A 23,163-nucleotide genomic window follows, 5' to 3' on the forward strand; every position below is an offset into this window, starting at 1 on the left:
ATGACTTGCAGCATTCTACTATTTTCCCATAACGGAAAATAATTCATTATGTTCTTTAGCTCTCTAATTTTCAACACCAACATCTGTTTTCTGGCTTTATTCAATCAATGTAGAAGAGATCATAAATGTCCCCACATGAATTGACCATAAGAGAGATATCCGATGAGATTCCCAAAATAGAATCAGCAAAACCAAATGAACTTTCCCAAGCCCAGCTAGACTTAGTTCAATCAAAGCTCTCTTTTCGGCCCTCAGGCAGGCTGGGGATGGGGCTAGGCATGCTGGGGCTGGGGCTGGAGCTGGGGATAGGCAGCAGAGCAGCAGTGTGACCCATCATCACCGCAGATTAGTCTCAGCACCAAGGCATTAGGACTGGGAGGGCCGGCCTGTTTTCTAACCAAACTGAGACGCATGGTCATTAGAGGGGAGCATGACACCACTGTCTGTCTGTTTATGCCTCTCTCTCTTTTACTGGCTGCTGGTCAGACTAAGGGAGACAGAGACAGAAGAGAGACAGGGTTCAAGGGACTTTACTCGCTCCTGGATGGTGAATCCACAGAGCTCTGTGGGGTCAGAGGCATACCACTGAGCTTAAGACATCTACAGGTTCAGTAGAGTTAATTGTTTCCAGTCTTAGCCATGTTACACAGTAACTATCATTAATATCATGTGAATAACATTTGAAAAGGCTTTCAGTAAGGTCTGGCCTATATTGCCTTGATTTCAAAGTGATAAATCCTGAAAGTTTTGATTTCCCAATCTTCTTTAGAAAAGAAGAAGTGTATGACAGTGAGTGAGTGACAGCAGAGATCCAATCGAATGATTCCTCATTTTTCTCCTTGACCACAGACACAATAACAACACTCCAAGACATACAGACAGACACAGACCTGGAGCAGATCCAGGATGGAGCTATACCTGGCCTTTATGCTGGGGATCCTGCCCACTGCAGCTCAAGGTACGACTCAACACTTGTTTTCAACTGTACTGCATCATGTTGGGATTCAGGTTTAGGTGTCCATGTGTTGATTTGGTTGTGTTGTTGACATTGTATTCACTGCAGCTCTTGTGTCCTCCATACTTTTACGTATATATTACCCGACTAAAATACAATTTATATGCAGTGGTGGAAAAGGTACCCAATTGTCATACTTTAGTAAAAGTAAAGATACCTTAATAGAAAATGACTCAAGTAAAAGTTAAAGTCACCCAGTAAAATACTACTTGAGTAAAAGTCAAAAAGTATTTCGTTTTAAATATACTTAAGTAGCAAAAGTAAATGTAATTGCTAAAATATACTTAAGTATCAAAAGTAAAAGTAAAAGCAAACATTATTTCACATTCCTTATATTAAGCAAACCAGACGGCACGATTTTCTTGTTTTATTCTTTTACGGATGTTCTCTTGATAAGTGTGTGAATTAGATAATTTTTCAGTCATGCTAATCATTCGAAATGTAACTAGTACTTTTGGGTGTTAGGGAAAATGTATGGAGTAAAAAGTACATTCTTGTCTTTAGGAATATAGTGGAGTAAACGTAAAAGTTGTTCAAAATATCAATAGTAAAGTAAAGTACAGATATCCCAAAAAACTACTTAAGCAGTACTTTAAAGTATTTTTATATGTCACATCACATTGCTAAGACAATATATTAAATAAGCATCTGTTGCTGTCCTAATTACGGCTGAAATGATTTGTCTGCTTTTTGGCTAATTCTTAGACCTAATTTCAAGTGGGGTCATTTGTTGCTTTGTTGATTTATATGTTTGAAAGTATAATATGTATGTAAAACTATAATATTTCATGAATAGTTCCATTAGATGTTATGACTGACTTCTTGAATATGGAAAATCATATGTAGGACCCAGTGGCGGTTGGTGCCGTTTAAGATGAGGGAGGACGCACATTTGTTTTATGAGCATGGCCTTATTTCTATTACAGCATATTGGATGACTGTCATTCATATTCCATTCACCCAGCTCAGCTACTACATGATACTCAAATTTTCCTATACCCATCACCTACTTTATGACTTAAAGTTTACAATGTACACTACCGGTCAGAAGTTTTAGAACACCTACTCATTCAAGGGTTTTTCTTTATTTTTTACTATTTTCTACATTGTAGAAACTATGAAATAACACAAATGGAATCATGTAGTAACCAAAAAAGTGTTAAACAAATCAAAAGTTAGTTTATATTTGAGATTCTTCAAATAGCCACCCTTTGCCTTGATGACAGCTTTGCACACTCTTGGCATTCTCTCAACCAGCTTCACCTGGAATGCTTCAACAGTCTTGAAGGAGTTCCCACATATGCTGAGCACTTGTTGGCTGCTTTTCCTTCACTCTGCTGTCCGACTCATCCCAAACCATCTCAATTTGGTAAAATAGCCCTTACACAGCCTGGAGGTGTGTTGGGTCATTGTCCTGTTTAAAAACAAATGATAGTCCCACTAAGCCCAAACCAGATGGGATGGTGTATCGCTGCAGAATGCTATGGTAGCCATGCTAGTTAAGTGTGACTTGAATTCTAAATAAATCACAGACAGTGTCACCAGCAAAGCACCCCCACACCATAACACCTCCTCCTCCGTGCTTTATGGTGGGAAATACACATGCAGAGATCATCCGTTCACCCACACTGCGTCTCACAAAGACAAGTTGGAACCAAAAATCTCAAATTTGGACTCCAGACAAAGGACACATTTCCACCGGTCTAATGTTCATTGCTCGTGTTTCTTGGCCCAATCAAGTCGATTCTTTTGACTGGTAGTGGAGATGCACAGGTTGAGAGAATTTTTAGCAATCAAAGTGACAGACAGTGACACATTCAATCCCGTCTTGCACACTCTTGCCTGCATCTAGCTGTTCTAGGGTGTAATCATTAGTCCAACAGTTACCAAACAAGAGTTTCTATTGGACAAATTCAGGTATGTTTATCACCATTTCGTTCCGTTTGCTTCCTTTTAAGAAACATTTTTCAACAGAATCGGCGGAATTAATACACGGCTGATCACACGCAAACACAGTTCACTTTCATAGCAGCCACATGATCACTTTGCTCGTTGTAATTCCTTCTCACACCTAGGTGCTCTCCTCCTCTCGCACCTTTTCCCTTCGCTTGTGGACTTCAGTGCACAACACATCAGCTGTCTGTGACCAGGCAAAAAAAAACGTTCCAAGCCAAACCTTCATATCATAATCGCTACACACAGCCTATATCGTTGTTCCATATTATCTAACATCATAGTCAACATAGCTAATATAATTAATGCATTAGTAAACCCACTACAATCATACAGCACAGTGTACAGTCAGCAGAGCAAGCACTTTAGCAGTTACACTGGTGGGCCCCAGTGGCAATAAATTAATACCTTACATTGACTTGGAAGATTTACAGTGTTGGATAGCCATAGCCAACTAGCTAACATAGCATCCCTCTCTGATTAAGCCGGATGTTAGAGTCAGTGTCGGTTTTAGCATGTAAATCTTGGTGGGCAAACTCCCCCCCAAAAATGGAGTTGCATGCCAGCAAAGCCACTACACAACACTAAACAATACATTAATTGCACTATAACGGTGACAAACAGTGCCTACAAACTGTTAGAACCTATATAAAGTTGTTCCAACAGCAGAGCTTTCTTTTCAGCACCATGGAGTGAATCCTTACCACCGCTAAACCTGGCTATTAGCGGAGCCTTGTCTGGCAGCGAAACAGTTCATTCAGCCTCATTTACTGCCTTTAAAAAAAAACATAGCTGATATGGCTGACTTGCTTAAACAAATGTGGTTTTTGCTGACAGTTGAGATGTAGAAACTATGGCATAAGGGAACGATGAGCGAATAAGAGGCAATCCGTAATTTCGATTAAGACATTAATGAGTGAGCTAGGACGGACGTAGTCAATACAACTTTTTGTTGAGCACTTTTGAAATGTACAGTGACAGAATTCAGAACATGGGCCATTCTTATTCTCCCTGTACACCAAGTCAGAACCATAGGATAAATAAAGGGGGCATATAAGCAGACAATGAAAGCTCTTACAATATTCGATGACTACATTTCCCTAAAACAGGCTACAGGCTACATGTGCACCACCAAGTCAGAACAGTAGGCTAAGTTATGAGAGGGAAAGGGACCAAATTATTAGGGTGAGGCACATGGGCTACTAACAGCTTACTACACAACATACACTTAGTATTACTTTCTTAGCTACAGCATACATATCTCCCTGGCATATTACATCATTTATGCAGCAGCATACAATACATTTTTGGACTCACATTGTTGTGCTGTGCTCACTTGAACAGGAAGGTGGCGGGGCAGTCATTCTTGTCTGCAAATTTTGTCATCAAACTTTGTCATCAAAGTCAGGCATTCTCTGGATTTATAGTGCTTTCAAGACAACTGGGAACTCAGGGGAAAAAAACAAGGTTGAATCATGACGTCAGTGATCTTCAGGTCGGAGCTCTAGAAAGAGGCCCGAGTTCCTGACTTGGAATTCCGATTTGGATGACTGTTCAAAGCTTATTTTCCCAGTCGGAGCTCATTATTTTCAGAGTTCCCAGTTGTTTTGAACTCACTGAAGTCTGAGATTTCCCAGTTCCGAGTTTCCAGTTGTTTTGAACGCGGCAGAAGTCATGCTGGATTGACAGCATGGCCAATGTATTCAACCTTTTCTGGCCGATAGCATGTGAATGTTTACCCTTTTAAGCTTGGAAAAGAGACCCTTAAACCCAGACTTGGACCACACACCCACTCCACTGAATAGCAGGCTAGTGATTACTTTGCAGTGCTTGCAGTTAGCCACTGAATCCTTCCAAACCACTCATTGTTGAATTTTCAACTTGTTGTGTAATTCAATGGTGTAAAGTACTTAAGTAAAACTACTTTAAAGTACTACTTAAGTCGTTTTTGGGGGTATCTGTACTTTACTTTTCTATTTATATTTTGGACAACTTTTGCTTTTACTTCACTACATTCCTAAAGAAATAATGTACTTTTTACTCCATACATTTTCCCTGACACCCAAAGTACTAGCTACATTTTGAATGCTTAGCAGGACAGGAAAATGGTCCAATTCACACACTTATCAAGAGAACATCCCTTGTCATCCCTACTGCCTCTGATCTGGCGGACTCACTAAACACAAATGCTTAGTTTTAAATGATGTCTGAGTGTTGGAGTATGCTCCTGGCTATCCGTAAATGTAAAAAACAAGAAAATGGTGCCATCTGATATGCTTAATATAAGGAATTTGATATGATTTATACTTTTACTTTTGATACTTAAGTATATGTAAAACCAAATACTTTTAGACTTTTACTCAAGTAGAATTTTACTGGGTGACTTTCACTTTTACTTGATTCATTTTCTATTAAGGTATCTTTACTTTTATTCAAATATGACAATTGGGTACTTTTTCCACCACTGGTGTAATGTTTATGTCCAATGGCCAATGAGCACCGATTTTGAAAGTATGATGTTAACATGATCAGTCCAATCAAAGCTACGGTAGATATAACGTGATTTGATGTCATTTTATCTGAGGCCAATGACCTTTGAGCTTTGAGTCTTCTCGGATGATGGCATCACCCAAGGGGCTTGAATTTTCGAGTTCTCTCCATAGATTTTACGATGACGGAGTGTCCCCATGAGTGACAGAACACTGAGCCAGTCATGGCTCATCTAAAGAACATTACCAACCCCTCCGCTCCATATTTTCTGCTGGCTGCACCACCACCACAGAAAGCACTGAGCTAGGCTGAAACACCTGCATTTTTTTTTACATCATATGCAAACTGATATGTGACACGTATTAATGCCAAAATAACATGCCGGCGGGGCTAAACAGATGGGGCTATTGTCTTTCTCTTTCTTTGAGTGAACTACCAATCACATTTTATGCTAGCTAGCTGTAGTTTATGCTTTCAGTATTAGATTAATTCTCTGATTCTTTGATTGGGTGGACAAAATGTCAGTTCATACTGTAAGAGCTCTGATAGGTTGGATGACGTCCTCCAGAAGTTGTCATAATTACTGTGTAAGTCTATGGAAGGGGTTGAGAACCATGAGCCTCCTAGGTTTTGTATTGAAGTCAATGAACCCAGAGGAGGACGGAAACTAGTTTTCCTCCGGCTACACCATGGTGCTACCCTACAGAGCGCTGTTGAGGCCACTGTAGACATTCATTGCAAAACAGTGTGTTTTAATCAATTATTTGGTGACTAGAATATATTTAGTATAGTTTTATCTAAAAATGATAGCTTTTGTGATGTTTCACTCTTTTAATTTTTATGAAATTCACTGAGGAGATCGTCCTCCCCTTTCTCCTCCGAGGAGCCTCCACTGGTAGGACCGTACTGTCCTGTACATCTGCTGCTGTTGTTGTTCCATTGCTCGACAGCCATTTGATAGGCAGCTAGTATACTTGGAGTCCATTGGAAGGTGGTGTGTAATGTTATCAGGAAGTCTAGACCCAATCAATACTGAATAGCCCAAAACCATGAGCAGTCCCTCCCTTTGACCCTCTGAGGTTGAGCTGTGGACTGTGGTAAATAAGAAAATCTGCTGAACAGCAAAACTCAGTTCTACTTTGAGATAAAACAAAACAAGACATGCTTTATGTGTAAGAATGAATTGAGACAACACTTACTGTGATTTTCAGATGTTGTTTTCTGATCCATGCTTTACCAGATACAGGAGAGTGGATGCTGAAATAAATGCACCACAAGAGAGCCCAAATGAACTTTTTACCAAATAAGATGTTAGAGAGTTAAGGGTCGCGTTTTTGCATATCCTCCCACTGAGAATGGGGTCACAGCCAGGGATCAGCCATTATTGACGGCGACCCTGGAGCAAACAGGTTTTTCACCTAGTCGACTCAGGGATTCGAACTACTGTAGCAACCTTTCGGCCCAATGCTCTTAACCGCTTTGCTACCTGCCACCTTGTGCATGACCAGGAAACTCTGATTCCTAAACATGGTTATATCAACTGGTTTTAATTCAGTCAACTCTGTCAAGACAAGATTTAAACCTCAAATCACTATTTCTTTCTGAAAGTCGTCTTAAGATTAAAAGTAATCTTGGACACCACAAATTTAGGAAACAAATTGCAGAATTGGCCAGCCTGGCTCTAAAGGAGAGGTCCTATTCTCTCTCTCACTTCTGCTTTTCTTCTCTGTATCGATGTCACGATACCGAGGACGGGAGTGAATGGAGACACATTTATTAGTCCCTCAGGGACCCCCAGACATTTCACAATTTAGTTGTAGCCCTGAACTATCTCAGCTGATTCACCTAGTCAAGGGTCGCGTTCCCCTGCTCAGATGTTGCATGCATCAACTAATGGTTGCGTGTCACGTCATCGACAGTACCGTCGGGCACCAAATTGCTATAATATATGATGTGGTTAGCTGATACATAAAATACATGTGCAGTCGTGTAAGATAAGAAAAACATGTTATTTGAAGCCGTAGCCTACTGTAGATTTATGTTGAAGTTCTTCAACCTCCCTTGGCCCCAGTGATTTGCTGGAGTGTCTCAAAGAAGGCATTGTTTGTCCCTGTATCACAGCATCACCAGCAGTTAGCTTCGTCACACGCTAAGGGAGGACATATCCATGTTTTTACCACCCCATACGGCTCCATCTGTCTCACTCTGTCCCTTCCGTTTTCGGAAGAAAATAAGGAATTCTTTGTTTGATTTTGTCTTGGTGTAAAAGGGTGTAAAAGGGCCAGGGCATTACCATAGTCTAGGACGGTGGTTCTCAAACCTCTCCTCAGGGACCCCCAGCCGTTCCATGTATTTGATATTTATTTTTATTTAACCTTTATTTAACTGTATTTAACATGTATTTGATATATTCCAGAGCTGGCACACCTGATTCAACTCGTCAACTAATCATCAAGCCCTTCGGCGCGTTCCTCTGCCAAGGCGTTTCTGACGGATGCCAGATCTTACACGCCTGCATATGTATTTTATGTATCAGCTAACCACATCATATATTATACCAATTTGGTGCCCGACGGTACTGTCGATGACGTGACACGCAACCATTAGTTGATGCATGCAACATCTGAGCAGGGGAACGCAACTTTTTCTTTAAGCAATGGCTTTTTTCTGGCCACTCTTCCGTAAAGACCAGCTCTGTGGAGTGTAGGGCTTAAAGTGGTCCTATGGACAGATACTCCAATCTCCGCTGTGGAGCATTGTAGCTCCTTCAGGGTTATCTTTGGTCTCTTTGTTGCCTCTCTGAGTAATGCCCTCCTTGCCTGGTCCGTGAGTTTTGGTGGGCGGCCCTCTCTTGGCAGGTTTGTTGTGGTGCCATATTATTTTAATTTTTTAATAATGGATTTAATGATGCTCCGTGGGATGTTAAAAGTTTCAGATATTTTTTTATAATCCAACCCTGATCTGTACTTCTCCACAACTTTGTCCCAGACCTGTTTGGAGAGCACCTTGGTCTTCATGGTGCCGCTTGCTTGGGGTGCCCCTTGCTTAGTGGTGTTGCAGACTCTGGGGCCTTTCAGAACAGGTGTATATATACTGAGATCATGTGACAGATCATGTGACACTTAGATTGCACACAGGTGGACTTTATTTAACTAATTATGTGGCTTCTGGAGGTAATTGGTTGCACCAGATCTTATATAGGGGCTTCATAGCAAAGGGGGTGAATACATATGCACGCACCACTTTTCCGTTATTTATTTTTTAGAATTTTTTGAAACAAGTTATTTTTTTCATTTCACTTCACCAAGTTGGACTATGTTGTGTATGTCCATTACATGAAATCCAAATAAAAATGCTACAAAATAGGAAAAACGGCAAGGGGGATGAATACTTTTGCAAGGCACTGTACATGTGTGAAACAGGACAAATATAAGCACCCCTTATTTGAACTTTGAAGAACTCCATCCTAACCATTATGGTGCTTTCAAGAAAACTGGGAACTCTAAAAAAAAATTGGTCAAATCACGTCAGTGATGTTCTCGTAATTCCGAGTTGGATGTCTGTTCAAAACAAATTTTCCAAGTCTAAGCTTTTTCTGAGTTCCTAGTGGTCTTGAACGCACTGAAGTCAGAGATTTCCAACTTCCGAGTTCCGAGTTCCCAGTTGTTTTGAACGCGGCATGAGATCTGTATCAAAAGTATGTCCATGCATTGCTATGAAATGACAATACATACAGCCCTATATGTAGATGTTTGATCTCATCTCTATGTTAACCTCAGCAGAATGGCGGCGTCCTGTGATCAAGTTAAACTCAGAGGTCGTGGTTGGGCCTGACGTAGTACTGAACCCTGGCACCCCATTGGTCCTGAAGTGTGAGGGGGATGGGCCAGTCAACTGGCTGACCCGGTTATCCAAACACAAGAGCTTAATCTCCAAGGGCAACGGGAGAGTCAGAACCTTCAGGGTGGAACGTCCCTCTGCAGAACACACCGGGACATATAAGTGTGAATATACTAGTGGGAACGTCAAGGGTCGGGACTTGTTCTCTACTGTGCACGTCTATGTGAAAGGTAAGCTCAGAAGAGGAGTGAGTTGCTGTTTGTTTACCATACCTGTAGAGAGAGTGTTTTGACCAGTATCCCTCATTCTAACACATCCCCCCTTCTCCACCAGACCCAGACAGCCTGTTTTGGACCAGCAGCACATCCCTGCATGTGGTGAGGAAGGAGGGGGAGGACCACCTTCTCCCCTGCATGCTGACCGACCCAGAGGCCACAGACTTGGGGCTCCGCATGGACAACTGTACCTCTGTGCCCCCAGGGATGAACTACATAGCAGACCCCCGCAGAGGCATCCTCATCCGCAACCTCCACCCCAGCTACAATGCTGACTACGTCTGCAGCGCCAAGCTCCACGGGGTGGAGAGGACATCCAAGGCTTTCAACCTCAACATCATCCAAAGTGAGTAGGTTGAGTGTTGTGGCGGGATACTTTACTTAAAGGGGCCTGAGTCAAGGCACATGCTTGATCAGGCCCATGTACCATACTGTATCGTACAATTGCTATATTTTCAAATTCAAGAACAAGTATTCGAATTGGCAAAGGAGCTTGTGCATATTGCTTTATTATACATGCTGTGTTCCTGGTTCCCTCTGTGTCCAGGGCTGCGTTTCCCACCTTATGTATTCCTGGAGATGGACGAGTATGTTCGTATCGTGGGTGAGAAGCTGAGCATCCACTGCACCACACACAACCCCAACTTCAACTTTAATGTCACGTGGAATTACAGCTCCAAAAAGGCAAGCACTTTCAGAGTTTCTGGAACGAAAATTTGTTCCACTGTTGGCCAAATTAAAATGCATGATAATAGGTCTTGACAACGACATTATGTTATGTTTCTGTCTCTTCTTACAGAGATTTACCATAGAGCAGAATGTCCAATCAGTGGACACTAACCGTCTGGACATTGAAAGCATCCTGACCATCCCTGCAGTGGACCAGTCAGACACAGGCAACATTACCTGCATCGGCACCAACGAGGCTGGAGTGAACAAATCTACCACCTCTCTGCTGGTTGTAGGTAAGTTACTGGATAACTCTAATATAATTCAGGCACACATGGGGATACTAGAACATATTCCAGTCACAGAACTGGATGGTTAGAATCAGGGCACACTGTAGGAAAACGTTTTGCAACAGAAGCTTTTTTGGGGGGACAAGTTCAGGAAGTCCCTCTCCGTTTCAATGCCTAATGTAAGCACCCCTGTCTGATCTTGAAGATAACCCCTCCCATGTCTCTCCGTGTCTCTGTCCAGAGGAGCCCTACATCCGTCTTTCTCCCCAGCCGTCCTCCAAGCTGGCTCACCAGGGCCTGTCCATTGAGGTGAACGAGGGGGAGGACCGGAAGCTCAGTGTCCTGATCGAGGCGTACCCCCAGATCATAGGCCAGCACTGGGAGACCCCTACAGCCTCCTCCACGCAGGAACAAACCTTTACACGCTATAACAATAGGTGGGTGGAACTCATACAACAACAAGATGAAGGTAACTGACTGAGAGAGGAGTGATCCTCCTCTAGCTGTATTGGGAAGGCGTTTGGGGCTTTGGGACTAAAGGACAGCAACAGAAAACTGTATTTTAAAATGTTCACGGATCAAAGGCACACTTGATCATAATTATAATTCGGAAAGTATTCAGACCCCTTACTTTTTCCACATTTTGTTACGTTACAGCCTTATTCTAAAATAGTTTTTTTTCCTTCTCAGTCTACACACAATACCCCATAATGACAAAGCAAAAACAGGTTTTTAGAAATGTTTGCAAAAAAAATTAAAAATATGAAATATGACATTTACATAAGTATTCAGACCCTTTACTCAGTACTTTGTTGAAGCACCTTTGGCAGCGATTACAGCCTCGAGTCTTCTTGGGTATGACGCTACAAGCTTGGCACACCTGTATTTGGGGAGTTTAACCCATTCTTCTCTGCAGATCCTCTCAAACTCTGTCAAATTGGATGGGGAGCGTCGCTGCACTGCTATTTTCAGTACCCTCCAGAGATGTTCGATCGGGTTCAAGTCCTGGAGCAGGTTTTCATCAAGAATCTCTCTGTACTTGGCTCCGTTCATCTTTCCCTTGATCCAGACTAGTCTTCCAGTCCCTGCCGCTGAAAAACATCCCAACAGCATGATGCTGCCACCACCATGCTATACAGTAGGGATGGTGCCAGGTTTCCTCCAGACGTGATGCTTGGCATTCAGGCCAAAGAGTTCAATCTTGGTTTCATCTGACCAGAGAGTCATGTGGTCCTCTGTAGCTCAGCTGGTAGAGCACGGCGCTTGTAACGCCAAGGTAGTGGGTTCGAACCCCGGGACCACCCATACACAAAAAAATGTATGCACGCATGACTGTAAGTCGCTTTGGATAAAAGCGTCTGCTAAATGGCATATTATTATTATTTATGTACTCCAAGCGGGCTGTCATGTGCCTTTTACTGAGGAGTGGTTTCCGTCTGGCCACTCTACCATAAAGGCCTGATTGGTGGAGTGCTGCAGAAATGGTTGTCCTTCTGGAAGGTTCTCCCATCTCCACAGAGGAACTCTGGAGCTCTGTCAGAGCGACCATTGGGTTCTTGGTCACCTCCCTGACCAAGGCCCTTCTCCCCCGAGTCTTGGTGGTCTTGGTGGTTCCAAACTTCTTCCATTTAAGAATGATGGAAGCTACTGTGTTCTTGGGGACCTTCAATTCTGCAAAAAAAAATGTGGTACCCTTCCCCAGATCTGTGCCTCGACACAATCCTGTCTCGGCGCTCTACGGACAATGCATTTAACCTCATGGCTTGGTTTTTGATCTGACATGCACAGTCAACTGTGGGACCTTATATAGACACGTGTTTGCCTTTCCAAATTATGTCCAATCAATTTAATTTACCACAGGTGGACTCCAATCAAGTTGTAGAAACATCTCAAGGATGATCAATGGAAACAGGATGCACCTGAGCTCAATTTCAAGTCTCATAGCAAAGGGTCTGAATACTTATATAAACAAGGTATTTCTGTTTTTAATATTTTATAAATTTGCACACACAAAAAAAACTGTCTTCCGCTTTGTCATTATGGGGTATTGTGTGTAAATTGATGAGGAACATCTTTCTTTAATACATTTTTGAATAAGGCTGTAACGTAACAAAATGTGGAAAAAGTCAAGGGGTCTGACTACTTTCCGAATGCACTGTAATTCAGAATGGGGAAGCTGCAGAAGATTTGAAATTAGCTGATGTTTCAGTTAATTTGTTTATCTGGCACAAACTCAGAGGTCACCGCCACCGGTCCGAAGAGTTCTGTGCTATGAAACTAGAGTTAAGGGAAGGAAGGAGCTAATGTTTTACCTCCGCGATGACACATAGCAATAACTGTCTAAGGAGAACTAGCATGTATTAGTCATCAAACCACAGCACGTCATCTGCATTCATTCCTCTTTTGTCCCAGTTAATGATATCCAGTGATTCTACAATACACTCTTAGAAAAAAGGGTCCCAAAAGGGTTATTCAGCTGTCCCCATAGGAGAACCCTTTTTGGTTCCAGATAGATCTCTCTGTGGAACTCAAAATGATTCTACATGGAACAAAAACAGTTCTACCTGGAACCAAAAAGTGTTCTTCATAGGGTTCTCTTATGGGGACAGCCGAATAACCCTTTTAAGTTCTAGATAGCACCTTTTTTTCTAAGAGTGTAGATCTGGTCTGTTTTTCACTCAGGTATTCCGCTACCCTGCTGCTCAAGAGGATGATTACACAGGAGCAGGGCCAGTACACCTTCTATGCCAGGAGTTCCATGGCCAACGCATCCATTACATTCCAAATCCAAATGTATCGTAAGTAAAGTACGAGTAGTCTGTATAAGTACAGACATACTAATACAGACACACAGTGTCAGTTCATACAACAACCATACACTGAGGAATAAATTCATTTTCAGCACAGCATCTATTGAACATATTTGTCTCTATTTTGAGTGTGTGAGTATTGTTTGACCATGCCACTGACTATCTCTGCTCTCTCTTGATTGGCAGAGAGGCCGGTTGCCGTGGTGAGATGGGAGAACATCACCACCCTCACGTGCACGTCGTTTGGTTACCCTGCTCCCATAATCCTCTGGTACCAGTGCTCTGGAATCCGAACCACGTAGGTGTTAGAGAGGGCACAGTGGTATGATATTGCCATCGTAAAAGATAGACGTAATAAATATAGTATTTTTTTTTTTTTTATCATGACGTATTAGATATCATAACTAAATGGGGAACTCTATCCTATCTGTATCTTCCTATGGAACAGGTGCAATGAGAATGCAACAGGTCTCCAGATGCCTGCTCCTCTCTTGGCCCAAACGGTCGAGGTCCAGAGGGAGGAGTACGGAGCGGTCGAGGTCCAGAGCGTCCTGACAGTGGGACCATCCAGTCGTAGGATGACCGTGGAGTGTGTCGCCTTCAACCTGGTTGGCGTCGGTAAAGACACCTTTGCCATGGAAGTTTCCGGTAAGACCAGAGCACGGTTATCCATGGTTATCCTCAAGCTTACTGTCTTATCTAGTTCATACTCCTTTTTCCTGTGTCATCATTGTCAAGTAAATGAACTGTACATGTCTGTCTGTACATCTGTTTATTCAGATTCACAATAGCCATTACTTTAGCTACAGCTATTCTTCCTTGGTTCCACATAAACCCATAACAAAGCCATCACACACAGAAGGTTCTGAGTGTGTCATCACCAGCCCCCCTGACTCTGCTCTCTGATTGGATAGATAAAATGTTCCCCTCCACCCTATCGGGAGCAGCTGGTGTTCTGGCCTTCCTCCTCCTGCTACTCATGGTCCTGCTCTACAAGTACAAGCAGGTAGGGCACACAACACCCTCTGCAATATAGAACATATACTAATAGACCAGTATGTGATCTCATCTAAAATAAAACTAGGTAACAAACTGATATATTCATGAATAGAGTATTCACAAATATTTCTAGTTTGAAATCATTGTTACCTTTAGTCAAAGAAACCATGGAGAACCCTTAGTTATTCAAAATAGTTGACTAATGAACATTTCCTTCCCTCTACAGAAACCGAGATATGAGATCCGGTGGAAGATCATCCAGGCCAATGAAGGAAACAACTACACCTTTATCGACCCAACTCAGATGCCGTACAATGAGAAGTGGGAGTTTCCCAGGGACAAGCTCAAGCTAGGTTTGTGCAGTGCAGTGGTTTGGTTCTTGAAAGTTTCAGGAAAAATTTAATTTGGCCTTACTACTATTAGCCCATACAAAGACATTGAATAGAGTCACTACATGGAACAACAGATAGTCCCCCAAAAAATTAAAAGGAAGTTTGTTCTGAAGTGTCTGTCTATTTAAGAAAGATTTGTATTTGCCCCCTTATTTTTGACACTAAACTATCTCCATATACTGTTTAGAGTACTTCCATTCATTTTTTTAACTGGTACTAGGGGACCTTCAGAGGAGTCTTGTGAGGCAAAACAGCGGACATGTACGTGTTTGTGAGAGACTCACCTTTCCACAGAGGGGTCATATTAGTGTGTAACCCAAACTGTTCGGACACTACAGACAGAAGTTGGCTGGGGGTCGTAGAGCAAAACTATGACTCCCACAAGGGGGTTAAAGTTCATTTCCAGAAATTCTGCACATTTTGCCATGTGGCGTAGAGAAAATGTTGCCGTTTTAAAGCAAGTTTGCTGCAATTCTACACATTTTGCCATGGGGCAGAGAGAAAAATGTGTAGTTTTAGAGCTAATTTCCTGTAATTCTACACATAAGGTGGAGGCAAATGTTAGCAGTTTTTATTATGATAACTCATGATCAATGAGCCCCATCCCGTCGGTAATTCGACCATGCTTACTACAAGTTTAGATAGCTGGCCGCTAGACTAACTTACAAAGCTAAAAAAAAAAAATGCTGACATGGGCTAATCGAGTGACTGCTGATGCACAACCAAATTTCGACATTGCACCTTGTGTATTCTATTATTCTAACGGTGTGAAATTGGTCCGCGGGTGGGCCGCCAGTTGCCCATCTCTGGGTTTGATAGTCCATACTGTATGGTGAATGAGTGAAAAAGTGATGTGTTGGCTGTGTGACCTGCAGGGAAGATCCTAGGAGCCGGGGCCTTTGGGAAGGTGGTGGAGGCCACAGCCTATGGTCTGGGGGAGGACGACAACGCGATGCGAGTGGCTGTAAAGATGCTCAAAGGTCAGAATCCATTGAATTGAACAAGCTTTTTTAGTTCAGGAGTAGAATTGATCAAAGTCTGAGAAACTGTCTGTGATCATAGTGTTACAGAAGTATCATATTTACATTTACATTTTTACATTTACGTCATTTAACAGACGCTCTTATCCAGAGCGACTTACAAATAGGTGCTTTCACCTTATAGCCAGTGGGATAACCACTTTACAATGTTTATTTATTTTTAATTTAATTTAATTTGTATTTATTTTAATTTTTAAAAAATTTTTTGGGGGGGGTTGGAGTAAAGGGGGGGGGGTAGGAGGATTACTTTATCCTATCCCAGGAATTCCTTAAAGAGGTGGGGTTTCAAATGTCTCCGGAAGGTGGTGAGTGACTCCGCTGTCCTGGCGTCGTGAGGGAGCTTGTTCTACCATTGGGGTGCCAGAGCAGCGAACAGTTTTGACTGGGCTGAGCGGGAACTATGCTTCCGCAGAGGTAGGGGAGCCAGCAGGCCAGAGGTGGATGAACGCAGTGCCCTCGTTTGGGTGTAGGGACTGATCAGAGCCTGAAGGTACGGAGGTGCCGTTCCCCTCACAGCTCCGTAGGCAAGCACCATGGTCTTGTAGCAGATGCGAGCTTCAACTGGAAGCCAGTGGAGTGTGCGGAGGAGCGGGGTGACGTGAGAGAACTTGGGAAGGTTGAACACCAGACGGGCTGCGGCATTCTGGATGAGTTGTAGGGGTTTAATGGCACAGGCAGGGAGCCCAGCCAACAGTGAGTTGCAGTAATCCAGACGGGAGATGACAAGTGCCTGGATTAGGACCTGTGCCGCTTCCTGTGTAAGGCAGGGTCGTACTCTCCGAATGTTGTAGAGCATGAACCTACAGGATCGGGTCACCGCCTTGATGTTAGCGGAGAACGACAGGGTGTTGTCCAGGGTCACACCAAGGCTCTTCGCACTCTGGGAGGAGGACACAACGGAGTTGTCAACCGTGATGGCGAGATCATGGAACGGGCAGTCCTTCCCCGGGAGGAAGAGCAGCTCCATCTTGCCGAGGTTCAGCTTGAGGTGGTGATCCGTCATCCATACTGATATGTCTGCCAGACATGCAGAGATGCGATTCGCCACCTGGTTATCAGAAGGGGAAAGGAGAAGATTAGTTGTGTGTCGTCAGCGTAGCAATGATAGGAGAGGCCATGTGAGGATATGACAGTGCCAAGTGACTTGGTGTATAGCGAGAATAGGAGAGGGCCTAGAACTGAGCCCTGGGGGACACCAGTGGTGAGAGCACGTGGTGCGGAGACAGCTTCTCGCCACGCCACTTGGTAGGAGCGACCTGTCAGGTAGGACGCAATCCAAGAGTGAGCCGCGCCGGAGATGCCCAGCTCGGAGAGGGTGGAGAGGAGGATCTGATGGTTCACAGTATCAAAGGCAGCAGACAGGTCTAGAAGGACAAGAGCAGAGGAGAGAGAGTTAGCTTTAGCAGTGCGGAGAGCCTCCGTGCCTCCGTGACACAGAGAAGGGCAGTCTCAGTTGAATGACCAGTCTTGAAACCTGGGTTGGGTTTCTTTCTCTCTCTATCTATCTCTTTCTGCAGCCAGGGCCCACTCAGATGAGAGAGAGGCTTTGATGTCAGAACTGAAGATCCTGAGTCTCCTGGGACAGCACAAGAACATTGTCAACCTCCTGGGAGCCTGCACTCAGGCGGGTGAGACTGAACACTATAAAACACAGCTTCCTATCTGAAGATGTGCAGAGACATTCAGAGAATTACAGTATCTGTATTTTTTTTTTATGTATTTGAGTCAAATTTGGCCCAAATATTTCAATTCAAACCTATGTGGAAGTTTGAAAGTTTTCTCCATTTATTGAAAATGTCAATTTTTCTTCTCTCAGGACCTGTACTGGTGATCACTGAGTACTGTAGTTATGGCGACCTTCTGAACTTCCTGCGACACAAGCAGGAGACCTTCCTGAACTTTGTCATGAACATACCAGAGGTACCAGAAGAGACCAGTGACTACAAGAACCTCTGTGAGGGGAAACAGTTCATCAGAAAGTATGGATATTGTTGGCATGCACCAAGCTCATGAAAAAGCATGCACTCACCTTTATTCAGCTTACACAGCAGCAGCCTTGTGAAGTAACCACTTTGTGTGATTTCCCTCCTCCCGACCCTCACCCTCCTCTCCTCCCCTGATCCCTTCCTCCGCTCCCTCTACCAGTGATAGTGGGATAGCCAGTGTGTGTTCTGACAGCTACCTGGAGATGAGGCCTGGTCCCCAGCCTGTCAACTCCTCTCTGGGTAATTTATCTGTCTTACTCCCTTCTCTTTTATCTAGAACCAGTCATTGCATTGGTTCACCAGTTTATTGTTGTTTGTCTCAGACATTTCTATGAACATAAAATGATATTCTATTCTATCAGACTCTGTGTGTGAGGAGGGTGGGCCGGACTCGTGGCCGTTGGACATGGATGACCTGCTGAGGTTCTCCTACCAGGTGGCTCAGGGCCTGGACTTCCTGGCAGCCAAGAACGTGAGTTTCAAAATAAAGGTTGCGAAACAAGGCTTGTATAACTACTAATATTTCAGTTTGAGATTATGTTTGGTGAAAATTCAGCATACTATATATGTTTAAATATAATCTGATAGAGATAAGAGATGCTCTTTGTGATGTTGTAGTAAGCTACTGTAACTGATTCTCTCGCTGTCTGTCTCTTTGTCTCAGTGTATTCACCGGGACGTTGCAGCCCGGAACGTTCTCCTGACAGACCGCCGTGTGGCTAAGATCTGTGACTTCGGCCTGGCACGTGACATCATGAATGACTCCAACTATGTGGTGAAGGGCAATGTGAGCAAACAACAACAACCTCAATAACATGTTCCATGTCAATAAAAAACCATTCATGTGTATTTGATATGCGTTTCCTCACACCATGTGTCTATAGGCGCGTCTGCCAGTGAAGTGGATGGCTCCAGAGAGTATCTTTGACTGTCTCTACACTGTCCAGAGTGACGTCTGGTCCTATGGGATCCTGCTATGGGAGATATTCTCTCTAGGTGAGCTGGCATAAATATGAATCTCTCAACATAATAGATTTTGATATCTCTGGTGAAATCATTCAGTCGTTCTTGTTTAGTTGTTTAATTCATGTGTTTTGTTTAATTTCTTTAGGAAAGAGCCCCTACCCCAGTATCCTGGTGGACACTAAATTCTACAACATGATAAAGTGTGGTTATCAGATGTCTCGACCAGACTTCGCACTTCCAGAGATGTAAGTTACAGATTCAGGGCTTTTAGGTTTAAATAACCTTGTCCCCCTTCTGGCTGAAGCCTTTAGCTTCATTGGGATACAGATTCATGTATATTACAATATCCTTTTAGAATATTCTGTAAGACTGAACAAAGACCCCCTATATTCCAGTCATACCCCCTTTTCAGCATTTGTAATCAAATTCAATTTATTGTGCCTTAAAAGCATTAGGCATCGCTGATTCCAGATTACTTTGCTGGAGTTCTGAGCCCTACATTGAAAAAGCTCTCCACCACAAGCAAACACCCCACAGAAACGAGGAATAAAGAGTGTATTTTTCAATATCTCCAAGGCTCCATACATCTGTGTGTGTCGATTCGCTGTGGTTGTCACACTACCCAGAATAACTGTATTGTGGGTCCGGAGACAGAGGGTACTGAGACTGAGTCAGGACATAGTCATCTGGGCCCCTTTGTGTGGGGGTGAGTCAGTCCTTGGTCAGGCATGGTTCTGCGTGTTAGCCACATGATCAGCAGGCTGGAGCCCGGAACTGAGCCATTTCACAGCCCAGGCAGGGAGAAGACTGGAGGGACTGTAGTGGCGTTTATGAGGTGTGCCTCTCTGTGCGTCACAATCAACCATGCTTATCATTCTCGGATCTAGTTACATACAACCCCAAAGATTGGCCAAAAAGGGGTCTAAGTTGCACAAGGCAGAAGTATGGCAACTGAAAAGTATCCTGTCATTTGATATGGACATGGCGGGGTTCGAAAGACCATAGAGCTCTATATTGAGACAATCTTCTCCATGATGCTTGAGGGCCTTGCAGAACGATGATGAATGCTACAAAATTTTGTATTTTTGATACAGTATCGTAACCAATATGATATAAAAAAAAAAAATCAAATTATATTTGTCACATGCGCTGAATACAACAGATGTAGACTTTACCGTGACATGCTTTCTTACAAGCCCTTCCTAACGATGCAGAGTAAAACAATTATAACACATATAAAATACACAAAAATGAAGCTACTGTATATACAGGGAGTAGCAGTACCAGATCAATGTGCAGGGTTCCGGGGTACAGTATTTGAGGTAGATATTTACATAAAGGCAGGGTAAAGTGACTAGGCATCAGGATAGATAATCATAAGAGTAAGAATAAAGAAGAATAAAGTAAGAATGTATTTCTGTCCCACTAGGTATACGATCATGAAAATGTGCTGGAATCTGGAGCCAACAGAGCGACCGACCTTCAGCAAGATCAACCAGCTGATTGAGAGACTACTGGGTGAGCAGCCAGAACGTCCAGATCAGGTAACACAGACAGGGGGATGGATGTTTACCATGGTGGATAAGCTGTATATCTCTTATCAGAATAAAACTGCATCTACCCTATGGACAACATAAAACATATTTAATTGTCAGACTGGATTGACCAGACTAAAGCATTATCTGTAGATAGCAATACTGTAACTCATTAATGAGTGTTTGTTTTGAAACCTGCTATTTTCAGTGTTCTGCTCTCCTGTCCCAGCAGCACCAGAACGTCCAGCTGCAGCAGGACATGATGGTTGAGGAGTTGGAGCCGTGTGATGATGATGATGAGCCTAAGTGTTGTGATGGCTCCTGTGACCAGTTGTGTGAGCACGAAGAGGAGGAGCAACCGCTGATGAAGACCAATAACTATCAGTTCTGCTGAAAAGCATAATTCTATTTCTATGTCTGACATCATCAAACTATCCACATTCTGATATGGAATTCGTCCACATTCTATCGTCTCCTGCTCACTGTAGAATCATTCTGGGAGCAGGAGAAGATATTTTTACGCCCAGTTTTACACTGTAGACAGGCAGCTGAGAGAGTCATGTCATGTGACTTGTTATATCCCATGACAAGTTTTGGAAAAACAAAAGGAGAGAATTCATCTAATCACAGATAGTGCCTTAGTTGTGTAGTTAATATATATAATGCCATATTTTACATAAATTACTCTTCTTTGTTGTATGCTTTGGAGATTATCTTTTAAATCTATGCACTAAAGATGCATCTACCCTGCCTGACCAGATTGTGTTGCTCACAGTTTTTTGTAGGCTATTTGTCCTCTTTATGTACATTATATTCTTCTGTAGCCACTATGGATAGGGTTGATTTCTTATTTGTGGGAACTGGGAACGAATGCTGCTGTGGTGTTTCAATTTACATTTGTCAGCGGGTTCACTTTCACATTGTAGGATGACCTTTTCTCAACATGCTACGCAGCAGCAAGACAGTAGCAAACAATGCAATAGTATAATTTCTGCTACAATATATTTGAACATATTCTATATTTGTATGATGGCTTAGTTTGATGCTGGACGTAATAACATGAGATAAAATCTAACTGGGGACCACATTCCATGTATTGTCCTTCAGCTTAAAACCTGCTGCATGAATCATTGAAATGGATTGTGTGACGCTATTTACATCAATGAAAGCAGGTGTATTGGTTTTTTTATCTCTAGCGATAGTAGTTTCGTATGACAGTCACAATATCTTCAGAGTTACTCTCTCGTGGACACAATCACGCAGCTGACTAAATGATGCAAGATTTTAGTTGTGGGTTAACCAATATTACTTCAGACTCAGCCAGTCGATGGCAACGTGATTGTCATATGCTACAGTACAGAATGAAAGGCAGATAAAACTGTATAGGGAAATCCGTGGATCCAAGTATAGACAACACAAAGGCTTTGTTTTTGATTGACTCAATCGATTGTTCATTTCTATAACACTCAATATTTTGATGTTCATTAATTGATCAGTTCATAATTTCTGGGGGTAAATTATGCAAAAAAAAATGTTGATTCATTGTATTGAATGTAGAATTCAGCTAATACTGCCTACTGTAATTATGATGATTGCAGATACAAGCTCTACGTCAGAGTGAAAAGCTATATGTCAGAATTGTTGTAAGACATTTACTTGGATTGTCAGCAGCTATTCTGACTACTGAGTAGAAAGGAAATAAAAGTATGAGCTTTTTATTAAAGGGAAATTTCAAAAATGTTGAACTGCATATTCATCATCTCCAGCACCACCCCAACAACAACATATGTGAAAATGGCACGTTTCTATGTTTTTTTGTAAAAAAGATAGAGGAAGATAAGTGTTTCCAATGACATCATTGGTGTGCATAATGTGATTTTAAGCATTTATGAGTAGGCATTGTCTACTAATTGCTTGATGATGTCATTGGAAACACAAGCTGCCATTACACGATGCAAATTGCACGCAATTTTAGTTGCTTCTTGATTGCTTCGTGAAACACCCCCCTGCAACTAATAAGCAACTCATCTGCAACTTGGTTTCAAGCAACAGCCAATCAATACAAACACTTTTGTTGCATGATCCGTTCGAAGGTTAGGAATTCTGATCCAGTTGTCATGTCAACACAGCTGTCAGTGCTGTGCAGCACAACCATTGATCAGGGTTGACAGAACAGAGACTAGCACAACAGGAGATGTATATAAATGATTGTACATGGTTTAGCAGTCAATAAATTATATTTCTAATTGAACCCAAACCTCTCCCTAACCAGTTAACTGACATTTTCCACCATGAACTGTGCTAGCTAGTTAGCTGTGTTGGTGTTTGCAATGTCATTTTGGCTAGCTAGCGAGCTAAATTGTACAGGCTGCATTTCTTCTATATCCTTGCTGTTACAATAACCAAACGGTTGGATAAACAATTAATTTGTGAAACCACAATGTAATGCAGCAGAAGACATCGGGCGAGTTTAGAATTCTCAAACAAGCAGCTTCAATTTGATTGGCTGTTGCATGCAATTTTAATCACGTTTGAGTTGCTTCATGTAACAGCAAAGTTACTTGAGATGATGTCACTTGCAACCTGCAACTGTAGCGAAAATTGCGTGTACATTGCTTCATGTAATTCCAGCCTTATCTTCCTCTATCTGTTTTACTACAAAACATAGAAACGCGCCATTTTCACATATTTTGATGTTGGGGTGGAGCTGGAGATGAACATTTTGAAATGTCCCTTTAACTGTATGTATGATATACACTGAGTATACAAAGCATTAAGAACACCTGCTCTTTCCATGACAGACTGACCAGGTGAAATCTATGATCCCTTATTGATGTGCTAAATGGCATATTATTATCATTATTATTATGTCACTTGTTAAATCCACATGGATTGTGTATGTGT

General features: G+C 42.5%; 1 protein-coding gene across 3 annotated transcripts; it reads left to right on the forward strand.

Annotated features, from left to right (window-relative positions):
* Positions 1-471: 471 nt before the first annotated feature.
* On the forward strand, positions 472-22,001 carry LOC121544582 (macrophage colony-stimulating factor 1 receptor 1-like). 3 transcript variants are annotated; one of them, XM_045208144.1, is made up of 22 exons: positions 472-606; positions 850-958; positions 9,241-9,528; positions 9,632-9,919; positions 10,121-10,257; positions 10,373-10,538; positions 10,774-10,969; positions 13,215-13,330; positions 13,529-13,640; positions 13,791-13,990; positions 14,257-14,348; positions 14,568-14,694; positions 15,609-15,713; positions 17,291-17,401; positions 17,590-17,752; positions 17,919-17,998; positions 18,121-18,230; positions 18,423-18,545; positions 18,643-18,754; positions 18,870-18,969; positions 20,154-20,268; positions 20,468-22,001. In XM_045208144.1, the coding sequence occupies exons 2-22, from the start codon at positions 907-909 to the stop codon at positions 20,651-20,653; spliced, it is 2,979 nt and encodes a 992-aa protein (XP_045064079.1). In that variant the 5' UTR covers positions 472-606; positions 850-906; the 3' UTR covers positions 20,654-22,001. The 3 variants fall into 3 exon arrangements, with proteins under 3 accessions (XP_045064079.1, XP_041710478.1, XP_041710486.1); XM_041854544.1 differs by having other exon boundaries at positions 20,489-22,001; XM_041854552.1 differs by having other exon boundaries at positions 20,492-22,001.
* The last annotated feature ends 1,162 nt before the right edge of the window (positions 22,002-23,163 follow it).

Source organism: Coregonus clupeaformis, chromosome 3 (genome assembly GCF_020615455.1).
Source record: "Coregonus clupeaformis isolate EN_2021a chromosome 3, ASM2061545v1, whole genome shotgun sequence".
NCBI lineage: Eukaryota > Metazoa > Chordata > Actinopteri > Salmoniformes > Salmonidae > Coregonus > Coregonus clupeaformis.

Bases quoted from the DNA above. Each gene is read 5' to 3' on its own strand.
- LOC121544582 (XM_045208144.1), top strand. From the start codon at position 907: ATGGAGCTATACCTGGCCTTTATGCTGGGGATCCTGCCCACTGCAGCT. The intron at 959-9,240 runs GTACGACTCAAC...TAACCTCAGCAG, and splicing joins CCTGCCCACTGCAGCTCAAG to AATGGCGGCGTCCTGTGATC. The intron at 9,529-9,631 runs GTAAGCTCAGAA...CTTCTCCACCAG, and splicing joins TGTGCACGTCTATGTGAAAG to ACCCAGACAGCCTGTTTTGG.